Source organism: Physeter macrocephalus, chromosome 20, assembly GCF_002837175.3.
Source record: "Physeter macrocephalus isolate SW-GA chromosome 20, ASM283717v5, whole genome shotgun sequence".
In the NCBI taxonomy this organism is placed as follows: domain Eukaryota; kingdom Metazoa; phylum Chordata; class Mammalia; order Artiodactyla; family Physeteridae; genus Physeter; species Physeter macrocephalus.
In genome coordinates, this window is record NC_041233.1 from 3,632,668 (window position 1) to 3,644,942 (window position 12,275).

Sequence of the window (12,275 nt, forward strand, 5' to 3'; positions counted from 1 at the left end):
CAACTACTGAGCCCGCGTGCCACAACTACTGAAGCCCGCGTGCCTAGAGCCCATGCTCCACAGCAAGAGAAGCCACCGCAATAGGAAGCCCGTGCACCGCAACGAAGAGTAGCCCCCGCTCGCCGCAACTAGAGAAAGCCCGCACACAGCAACCAAGACCCAACACAGCCAAAAATAAAATGAAAGAAAAGAAAGAAAAGAAAAAGGAAAAAAAAGAAAAAGAAAGAAAGAAAGAAAAATAAAGTGCCTGAGTGAAGACAGTGGGAAATATAATTAGAAAAAAAAAAAGGATAATTACGGGCATAGAAATAATAACTGGAAAACTAATTGAAAGACATTTTGGGGAATGAGGTCCTGTTGGAACAACCCTGGGAGCAAGAAACGCCAGGGACTCACCTGTAACACACATTTTCAGTGCATGGATTATGCACTTTGACTATGACGAAGACATGTTGAAAGTGGGACCGGATGCTTTTTGGAGTAAAAGGAAGTGCTCCAGGCTCTTGGAAGACAATGGTCACGATGTCATTTCCTATATGCCTTTTCCTCAGGAGCTGCAGTCAGGAAAGTGAACACACACACACACACACACACACAGAGTTACAGACACGGTTTTCTGTAAAAACAAGATACGTAAATGTATACAATTCACTCAGCATTCAATTTCAAGGAGTTTTTTAGAAAAGCAGAGTCATCCTTTGGAAGCTACGCCTCCTTGACATGGCTGCGTCCAAAGACCTATGGAAAGAAAAGCCTCAATATTTAAGTTCATCTTTTGCTTTGAAATGCAACTGGTGTTTTCTCTCCTTTTCATCTTTATCATTTTTTGCCCTGAAATAATAGCACATTAGAGCTAAAATCGCTTTAAGGAATCTTGTAGATTAAGCTCTTCGACTTAAAAGGAGGAGACGGCAGAGGGCCAAGGGAAGGTACAGTGGCTGAAAGTCCTGCACTAGGGTGTCAGGGGCTTAAGTGACACGTGCATTTCTGCAACAAAAATACAGAAGACTGTTATTTTGGCGGCTGATATATTCAAGCTAATTAACTGAAATCTAGCTTTTTCAATGTATTTCGGGAACACAGAATTCCACCAGATTAACAGTTGGAAAACCCAGTAAATTACAAATGCATCAGGAGAGAAGGAACCCCAGGGCAGTAACACCTGAACCCCTTTACTTGCGATGTTCCTTCTGCCCAGAATGCCCCCTTCACCCCAAGTCTCTCCTAGACCACTCAGGTCTCTGCTGAGCTACCAACACACTGGAAAGAATGTCCTTGGAGGAACTGCACAGGCCCTGCACCCATACCCCAGGCCCATAGCGACCATATTAGTTGTCGTGTCCTATTCTAAGTCTTGGTTTACTTCTCCTACATCAGGTCATAATCATCAGGCGGGCAGGAGATGTATCTCGTTGACTTTTGGTTTCCCAGTTTCTAATGGCCTGCCCAGAACACAGCAGACACCCACACACACACTGGCTAAGTGAATAAACAAACGTTACAAATACACAATCACAGCCACGTAGCCCCGTGCAATAAAATTGTGACCACCTCTGAATACACATCAACAAATCCATACGCTCCGTAAGCTTATGCACCTAAAGCCATTAGGATCTGTGCTCACAGAGTCTGTGATCCTCAGTTTTCATAGAGACAGTAATCCTTACATGAGTTGGTGATGTCACTGCAGGAACGGGGTAATCTCAGGTAGTAAATCTCTCTTTACGAGCAATAACAGAGGCAACGAGCTCGCCGTTAAATTTATTTGGCACTTACACAACATACTTCACTGTAAAGAGCATTAATTTCAACTTTTAAAACCTTTTAAACCCAGATACAAAAGGGATTTCATTGTCAGGCCCCTGACTTGTGATTTAGCATGATAAAAGGCCTGGAAAAGTGGGAACGAAATGTCCATTCTTCCAGAGTTCCCTACTATGGGCCAGTTAAATCGCTGATTCATATGCTGGAAAACTCCTATTTAAATCCCGATGGTTAAAGTTATAAACACACAAAATCGTTTTACTGCCTGAGTGAACTTTTGAAAGCTATATTAATAGCCATTAATGAGCCAGCTGTCGTTTTAAAAATGTTTGCTAGATATTTAAGTAAAAGGTGACATTTTAAGATGCACGTAAAAAAATCAGTAGCAAACTAGTCATATATTCACTGTGTTACTATTTACCCATCCTATAGTGGACACAGATGTTAACCACAATAAACATTTCATGAAAAGAAAAGAAAACAAGGCAAGGACAAGTATCTAAAACAAGCATCACGGGACTTCCCCGGTGGTCCAGTGGTCACGACTCCGCGCTTCCACTGCAGGGGGCGGGGGTTTGATCCCTGGCCGGGGAACTAAGATCCTGCAAGCTGCACAGCGCAGCCAAAAAAAATAAATAAAAAAGCAAAACAAGCATCATGACATGCTGAAAACTGTACGAGGCTAAGATATATTCTTCCCTCGTTTCTGCAATAACTGAAATACATGATTCACACGGACTGTGTAACAGGACAACAAAATTCAGGAACAAATGAAAAATTAAAAGAAAAACTGAAATACCTAACAGTGTGTTCAATGTATTTGCTGAGCACAAACACAATGGCTTACACTGTACTTTCCTCTATATCCTTGAAACGCGGGAATTCTCGATCTCCTTGAAACGCGGGAATTCTCGATCTCCTTGAAACGCGGGAATTCTCGATCTCCTTGAAACGCGGGAATTCTCGATCTCCTTGAAACGCGGGAATTCTCGATCTCCTTGAAAGACAGGAATTCTCGATCTCCTTGAAACGCAGGAATTCTCAGACTGATAAGCCGATGGAGCTTGCAGGGGCCAAGGCCACGTATGGAATTCTGGGCCCCTCCTTCCCCAGTGACTAGGGCATCCGCTGGCCACCCTCCTGGTTAACCTCAGAGGGCAGCCCAGCCTCATCAGTCGGTGAAACGTGGACAGCTATTCCTACCCATTTCTCTTGCTCCTGAAGGAAGACCATGGGTCCAGTTCTACACTTCACCACTGGAATATTTAAAGCGCAAGTTAAAGGAAACTTTAAGGCTAGTTAGTGACCTTGATGACGGCCAACCCGCCTTTGCCCCTTTCTAAGCATATTCTTTTGCTTTGTAAAATGGGCTAGAAATAGTTTTAAAATTCTAGTTAATTTAACCACGCTCACAAAATGCACTTTGTAGAAAAAGTGCAGGGGAGGGAGGGGAACAAGGAGATTCATTAAGAAGAGGAAAATAAAATCTCAAGCTCTCTGGAGAGAATAAAAGAAGAAAAATGAACACCTGGCCCATCAATAGGATATCTGAATCTTTTTAGAGACTAAAGGAATACAGCATCTGGCAGGTTCATGGAAACATTATTCATTGTCAGACATTAAATAACCTAAGTAATTCTTGGGCTTCTTATATAAAGGTTAGGGTTCTCTTCAGCAGTTAGTTATGTCTTGTTCTAACTTGTCAATGAAATCCTGTAGAAGTCGACTCTGGAAATGGAAGGGGAAAGGGCATGGCAGCCCATAAACCAGGGCAGCCCAGCAAGACAGCAAGGCAAGTTCCTGGTCACCAAGATGCCACCGGTGCTATTTCAGGGATTAAGGAATGACGTCTTCTAGGCCTTCTAGACATGAGAAGCTCCTAACACTTCTTCAGTGCCCAAAGGGCCAACTCAAGAGTCTTCAACCGCGAGAGTGAGTTAATAAATATCGTATTAGACTTACAGAGTCAATTCTGCTAACTTCCCGACACTTGATTCAAGCTGTGAGCCAGGAAGGAATAAGCTCTTGGTATGACAAGGAAAGTGAAAATGTGATTCTTCACCCAATTCCCTGACAAAAAGCATACAGATGCTACAGAAATAGCAACCTGTGGGTTTATCTTCAATTCCTTAAACACACTTCAGGGTTTCACAGGTCCAGTTTCAACGTGGTGCAAGAACCAAAAGCAAGTGAAAACAACCAACCTCCAGGCAGCTGCATAGGCATCAAAAATGGCATAAAGTCGAACTTGGTTAGCTCTACCAGCCTCTATGCAAATAGGTTCATTTGTTAAATTCTTTAAAAAAAAAAAAAAAAAAAAAAGCATGTTGCACCTAATTCTGGAGGAGAGGGGGAAAGAGGCTACACCGTAAGAAGATGTGATGCGGCTGGGATGTCGTTCAGAAGAAGTCTCTCAGGGTCAGCGATGAGAAAGCTGAATTTGAAACTGGAGAAGGCAGGTCTCCAGAGAGAGTTTCTTGTCTTAAGAAGCAAACATGTGAAAATGAGCATGATTTCAAAGAGAAAATTGCATCGTTTAATGATTACAAGTTCTGAAATTCAAAGAGATGAGTTCAGAAGTGAGGAAAAAAATTAAATGTATCCCGTTTTGAAATAACCATCGTAAATTCTGGATCTCAGTTCTTGGTGTATCGTCGGAAAGCCCCAGCAGTAGGAGCAGGGCTGACAAACACTGGTCTGTCCCGATCCTTCCCGCAGTCTGGCCCCGTCACCCCCCTCCCCTTCTGGACAGCCACCCTGTCCCTGCAACACGCCCACCTGTCTCTGCAGCCGGCACCTTGCGTTTGCCAACCCTTGCTTAGAAAGTGTCTCCCCTTTACACGGAGCGCCAGCTTCTCCTCCTTCAGGGACCGTCCTAATTTTGCACGCTTGCACACAGAACATACACAAACACACATGCATGCATACAACACAGCCCCCTCATATTCTCTGTACTCAAAAGAGCATGTACCAGTGGTCAGAATTTTGCTCTCATTTTTAAGAGACATCTATAAAGTTTCCTGTACAAAGACATAGAAAAAGTGAACATAGAATAGTAGTCTGACCAGCAAGAAAGAGGGGGAAAACCTACACACATTACCACATAAATACAAAAGATCTTGCCTAATTTGCTTCCACAAAAAAGTGACCGCTAATTAACCACTCTGATCTCAGATCAGCAAGAAGAGGTCAAATTTAATCACCGTTTCAAGGATGCATTGCTGATTTACCATTCTATATAACCGATATAAAAATATTATATAAAATGTTTTACCAATGGCAAGAGTAAATGCACAAACCAGCTAAGCAAGACTGAATATTTTGGAAATGGAGAAACAGAAATAAACCAAGAATGTGGATTTTTAATGATTTAATAACAAAGTGAAGATAAGAAAAGATTATGACGATACAAATATTTCTCTTCTGAAACTGGGCAATACCAGCCCTTTTTCAAAGCAATAATTCTTATTATCTGGTATAAGTATACATTCTTCTTTCTGGCCTGGGAATAAAGCTAATCACGAAAAGCTGAATACACCTTTTATGCTTCCAAAATATTCCAGATTACTATTTATAGGCGAACCCAAGAGCAGTCAGGACCTGGCTGTAGAGCACTTAATGAGGTAGATTCCTCCAATATTTAAATGGTTCCTCAGCTGTACCAATTAGGGATTTACAGAAGTATGTACACAAACCTTTTAAGGCAGGGGCTGACCATCTGTCTAAATTATATGGAGAAGGGGTTCCAGCCTAGCCTAACAAGCTCTGTCCCTATTTCCTCTGTAGATGTCAAGCCCATCCCTAGGCTAAGACCAGGATTCTTCAGATGGAATCTCAGAAACCCAGTGGTTTTGTCTTTTTCCTTAGGGACCTCCATGGAGCTCAGAAACCCCTTCCAAGCAGGGCAGTTCTAACATTACGCATGCATTCACACACACACACACAAAGTTTACTGTGTGCCAGGAACCATGCTACCTTCATCTGTTTATATACTTAGTTTGTCTCTGCCAAAGTGAAGTCCGAAGCTAATCTGTGGGGTTCTTTCCACTGATAACATCCCATGATGGCTTAACTACGATCTGTCTATAGGACAAGCAGGAGGGAAGCACCCAGGGGAGACAGCCCTGGGAAAAGTGGACTGACTGCCAAGCAGACCCAGAGAGAGACCTGGGGGATTTGACTGAAGAGGGAAAACACTCCAAGAACGGGCTTCCTTATCTGGCTAGGTTTTCTTTGTAAGAGTCCAGACATTCCAAAGATTGAACTCTCTTGCAACTGTCATGAACTCTCTAAAGACTTTTAATACACCTTGGAATCAGCTTTCAGCTTGATTTATTATAAGAACAAACACAAGAAATTGTATCTGATGTGGATGCATCTAGAACAGTGAAATAGTCACAAATACCATGGGGCTAATAAGGCCAAAGTCAGAGGTGCAATTCACGTACAGACCAGTTAATTTTGCTAAGTTCTGTGGCCTCAAACTGCAGTCATGAACCCGGATGGTCACTTCAGACACTTATGCCCTTGGTATTACCATAATGTGTGGGCACGGGTGGGGTGGGTGAGAGAGACGGCAAAGGAGCACAACCCGCAACAAATTTGGAAAGCCCGTGTTCCAAGGCTGCACAGTGCCATCACTGATCCATGACCAGAATATTCTGATCATCATTAGCAAAGTATTAAATGTCAACGTAAAAATGATTTTCTGAAATTACTGATAAATTAGTCCCTTCCTTTCTTAACGATTCAGGCCTTAGCTTTTCATGATAGGTCTTTAGGACTGGGAACAGGAAGATAAAATGCAAATTAAGTCATCTAAAATACTTGTCCTCTATATCTCATAAGTTATAAATTAAAATAACACCTAAAACTTACTGAGCACACTCTGTGCCAGGCACTATTTTCAGTGCTTTATACATATTAACTCACCTAATTCTAACTACCATCTAAGAAAGGTTCATTCACTCATTTGTCCATTCAACAAACGTTAACTGACTGCTCTCCACGTTCTGGGCAGTGGTTCTTTGTGCATACAACACTCAGTGAAGAAAGAGGTAAAAGTCTCTACCTTCAGTGATAAAGGAAAATAAAGCACAGACAATTGTGCCCAAGGTCACAAAGCTAAGTAGCTGGGATTCATATCCAGGAAGTGTGGTTCTAGAATTCTTGCTCTTAAGAACTACATTTTTCTGCTGAAGATTTTTTCCAACCTAGAAGGAGGAAGCCTCAAAGAAGGCCCTGGAATCACGGAATTCTAACACTAAGAGGGAGATGTTATGCATCATCTTGTCCAAATACGCTCAGGTGTGCCACACCTCCCCACTTGCAAACCCTTGGAAGGTATCTCAAAAATACAGCATTCTTCCCGCCTGAGCCTTGGCGTAGAACTCTTCCTTCTCAGTACAGGGCTCCAAGCACCCACTGTTGGCCACCTGGACCACATCCTCATTATATAATTATCAAATTTCTTGAGAACTAAGAATCTTTTCCAAGGCCACAAGGCAAATGACTGACTACAAGTTCAGAATACAAGCCCAATGACTCTTATCCCCCATCCTACACTCATCCCTTTTATATTGTGATTACTTGCCTACATCCTACGTTGAGTATATAGATTTCCCAATGAAACACATATAAGATCATATATATTCTACATATAGTAAGAGCAATTTAAAAAGCAAAACAAGCAGTTTTCTACCTTTAATGCATCAGCATAACATTCAACGCCATGGATTCTCACTCAAGTTAAAAGAGAAAAACAAAAATGGAACCAACAAGTCTTTAGGCTACGGAGTTTGTAATATACAATCTCAATGTACAGGGATTTCTTTTTTTTTTTAATCTCCCGTTTGGGAAGTTGAAAACACCCACGTACCTCACTCCCCACCCCGCCCCCCCATCCTTCCATCCACATTTTTGTGTGTAGGACTTTTCGGGGAGAGTTTCAGTGAAAGAAACTCTGGTACAAAGAACTCATAAAACCACACTTTTACTTACTGTTCAATAAAAAGGGGACGGGGGAAGCCAGCTTTGAGTTCTGGTAACAGTAAAGTCAAGGGATTTTGAAATTCCAGAGGTTGCCCTCTGAGAAACAACGGAGCGGAGTCCGAGTCCAGTGACTCAGGTAACTGGAGAGCTGGCAGGGCCTTGTGGTTTGAATGCTCCATGAGTGGGGTCCAAAGGCACTGGGTCTATTTCCACTAAGGTACTGACAGAGTCTCTGGGCCTGAGTCAGCGCTCTCAGGTTTCTCAGCAACAACTCACCCAGAGCTTAATTACTGGATGATTGCAAAAGTACCTGCAGGACAACTGCATGGTCTAAAATTGAGCATCTTAATATCGAGTGAGTCTATAAGGCATTATTCCAAATAAATGTTTGAAGAGCTAGAAATCCTTTAGTTTAAAACATGTGTAAAATTCATACGTGTGATCTAGGGATTGGAACTCCATGTCATAAAAAACATACAGACATGTGATCAAAAGACAGATCCTCTGAAGGTAATGGGCAGAACTCTGATTACTAGAAAACCCTGTAGAAAATACAGGAAGGACAAGGGATTGAGGTTAAGCATTAGGTAGAAAAAACCCATCTAGCAATTACCACGAGAAGAGGAATACACAGAGGAGCTACAGCCCCAAATGTGACAAGCCGGGCTGGGGGGGTCAGGGGCCTCTTCTTCCTCCTGGCTGTGGGATCTAAGGTGGTTCTTCCCACCTGGGAACAGGGCAAGTGGTCTCGCTGGAAAAATGCACCCCTTGACTACCTTCATTGAATTTCATGAGCATTCAGAAAAAGAGTAAAAAAGAAAGACAAAGTTCTCTGCAACAATTAAGTTTCATTCACACGACAAATGCTTACCGAACAACCACTATGTAGTCCCTGGTGCTTTAATTTAGAGCAAAGGAGTGCGGTTACGCGACATCAGCAAAATTAAGTTTTCTAAGCATGGAAACAAACCTTGCTTTAACTCTGGATTCACCCCAAATGCAGTCAAACCCCTAAAAGTAAAGAATGCCACGAGTGAGTTACAAGATTCTTTCTTACAATATTTTCTAGAAGTTATCTACCCACACGCAGAAACCGCAGCTCAGGTTACATCGGTTGACTTCTTCTGTCATTAATACAGTTGACACTGCTTCCCGTTAAGATTTTGCCTGGCAAGCAATCCAGGTGAGTGTGGAAGAGTTTCTAAGTTCTGTAAGAAAAGAGTGCAGTGGCATGGACATATATACACCACCAAACGTAGGGTGGATAGCTAGCGGGAAGCAGCCGCATAGCAGAGGGAGATCAGCTCGGTGCTTTGTGTCCACCTAGAGGGGTGGGATAGGGAGGGAGGGAGGGAGGGAGACGCAAGAGGGAGGAGATTTGAGGATATATGTTTATGTATAACTGATTCACTTTGTTGTAAAGCAGAAACGAACACACCATTGTAAAGCAATTATACTCCAATAAAGATGTTAAAAAAAAAACTAAAAAAAAAAGAGTGCAATAAAACTTGTGCCGTAATAATCCCTTTAAAGCCCAAATACTTCCAGATGATAAAAGAGTCAAAGGCTATGAACGCCATTCAAAGAAAAAAACCTAATGATTCTTTGCAAATTCGAAATACACTGATACCACGGAGGGGCTGCCCTCGGAGGTGGCATCTGCCGTGGTGGGGGTGGGAGGAGGCCGTACCTGCTGCCTGTTGTTGGGCGTATGCGGGAGCATGGTGCACACGTGGAACATAAGCTCGTAGTCTTTGTACGTCGTGTACAGGGAATGCGTTCCTGTAGAATCAGCTGAAAACGGAGATTAATTGCGAGAACAAGTTAGGCCACTGCAGATCAGCAATTCAACACTTAGAAGGTCGTTATTACAAAAGGCAATTCAACCGAAAAGAACAGACCTCCCAAGTATAAAGGACCAGGGTCTTGGGGGTGGCCCCGCTCTCTCACTAGGCCCTGTTTCTACCACTTTCCAGCCCACGCCTGCCGCCTGAGTTTTCTCATCTGCTCTCACCCAGGCGCTCTCTACTGAACGCGTGGTTTCCCCTCTCTCTCCTTCTACACTCTTGCCTTCGCAGTGCTGACTTAGATGACCCACATGGGCGAGATGCTGCTGCCACAGGAAGTACAGGTGAGCACGGGAGGAGGAGGCGTGGCCTGGCTCCGGTCTGGGTGCAATTATTAGACGGGGCTGAGCTAACCAGAGTTATCCTTGCCCCATCGTGTGTGTGCGTGTGCGTGTGTGTGCGTGTGTTTACAGTTAATTATCAGTTATTCTTGGGCACTTGACCCTCCAGAACCCAGAAAAATGAAACAGGATTGACTTCATATGGAAATGGGAACGAAAGATGTTAAGGATTTCTTCCCTGAACGATGGAAGTAATTTTCTTCTCTTTCTGACAGGCAACGCGATGAGGCAGTCATATGATTAAGACCAGGGAGGATGAATGTGATCTCTTACTGTATATTACGCACTGATACATGTTAAAAAAACTATGACATCTGAATCCCTGTTAATCATACAGCTATTCATCTTGTGAAAAGCAGAATGATTCTGTGCAAATTCGAAACCCATCTGTATTATCAACAGATTACCTCACTGAGAGTTTCAGACACCCAAACCAACAGTGACTATAAAACGTTTAAGTAATAATTTTAGGGCGGAGGTTTGAACCAATTTGCATATGTATAAGGACAAGAAGGTAAACAGAAATTAAGATGTAAAGAGAACTCAAGATTGCCCTTCTCAATCCTTGATCTATATACAGGTTTATCTTCTACCTTTTAAACAACATAAACAATACTGTTCAATATTATTGAAAACGAAGTTTATTCCATTGTGTTTGTTGGGGAAACTCTAAGTAGTGATCTTGGGCTAAACTTTTTTTAATCTGAAAATTAAAATTTTTACTTTAAGAACATTAAAACACTTAACCTTCACGGGCATTTATTATTTTCTTTCTAAATCATGCAACATATTCTTATTTCCAACATTTATATCCAACTCAGAAATAGTCCTGAAAATCCTCTAGAAAAAAGTATTGCATACAGTTTTGTGCTGAGAGGTACTCAAAGAAGGAAATTTCATGCGTAAGGGGAGTATGTAGAATGTTTATCTACGGATACTGATAAATCAACTTGCAGACAGTCAGAGAGGATATTCATCCAATAAGCTCTATATTATCCAGCCCCCATTTTCTCTTTCAGCTATTCATTAAATGCATACTTGTTATTTTTCTTAGGACTTCTTAGAGAGTAATCTTCCATTTCAACTCTCTTGTCTCAGGACCTTAAGGGTGAAACGTGGCTTTGCAAGTGAGCAGGCCGGTCGTGAGGGAATGACGATTGTTCCTCCCACAAAGAAATAACACTGAAGGTCAGAGGATGAACTAACCCTGCAGGTTCAATGACTCCCCTCACAACACTGTTACTATGATGCTTAAAATTCAGTAAGAGAAATGCTGACAGATATTTCACAGTCTGGTCAATGGGCTTCAGATTCAGGAAATCATAATGAAAAAAGAAAAATGTACTTTTAGGGGGAAGGGGGAGAAACACTCTCAAATATGTGGTCATAATTTGTCTATCCCAAGTAGTACTAAAGGACAAATTTCTAAAATTAAGTATTCAATATTTTCAAAGTTTTTATTTTAAACATCAGAAGGGTAATGCAAAAGGTCAACTCAAGCTTGTTCAAGGGTTTGCTGCAAATATTTCTGTTCAAAAGGAGATACAGGGGGGCATTCCTGGTGGCGCAGTGGTTAAGAATCCGCCTGTCAATGCAGGGGACACGGGTTCGAGCCCTGGTCCGGGAAGTTCCCACATGCCGTGGAGCAACTAAGCCCGTGCGCCACAACTACTGACCCTGCAGACTAGAGGCCGGGAGCCGCAACTACTGAGCCCGTGTGCCACAACTACTAAAGCTCGCGTGCCTAAAGCCTGTGCTCTGCAACAAGAGAAGCCACCGCAGTGAGAAGCCCGCGCACCGCACCAAAGAGTAGCCCCTGCTCGCCGCAACTAGAGAAAGCCCGCGCGCAGCAACAAAGACCCAATGCAGCCAAAAATAAATAAATAAATTTATTTTTTTAAAAAAAGAGAGGGATACAAAGCCATCACGGCAGTTTCGGTTTTATCATTCTCTGCAGCCAACCAAAGAAAGGCCAGCCACGGCCTGGGGGTCTGTACTCTACCGGTTAGCAGCGCACTCACAGCGCCTCTGTTCCTACCCCATTTCATTCTGTACTTAAGAGAAGAACAACCCATTTTAAAGCTGGAAGGGACATCTCAGATACTCTAGCCCGAAACCCTGACTTTTCTTTGTGAAGAAAATGAGACCCAGATTTGCCCAAGGTCCTGTGGGCAGGCAGAATGAAAACTGCAACACAACTCTCCTGTATTTAAGAAGGAAGATATTTTTTTTTGCCCACTGCATGAAAGACATACTTTTTTTTTTTTTTTTTTTTTTTTTTTTTTTGGGGTATGGGGGCCCCCCTCTGCCGGGGCCTCCCCCCCCGCGGGGC

At 42.7% G+C, this 12,275-nt stretch overlaps 1 protein-coding gene across 5 annotated transcripts in view; it reads right to left on the minus strand.

The window, feature by feature from the left end:
* Positions 1-12,275, minus strand: part of SIPA1L2 (signal induced proliferation associated 1 like 2) — a 221,931-nt gene that overhangs the window by 65,520 nt on the left and 144,136 nt on the right. For all 5 annotated transcript variants that reach the window (XM_055080853.1, XM_055080855.1, XM_055080854.1 and 2 more), the window contains exons 7-8: positions 9,446-9,549; positions 397-554 (exon numbers count right to left, since the gene is read on the minus strand). In XM_055080853.1, the coding sequence (XP_054936828.1) occupies positions 397-554; positions 9,446-9,549 (262 nt within the window). The remainder of the gene's footprint in view (positions 1-396; positions 555-9,445; positions 9,550-12,275) is intronic.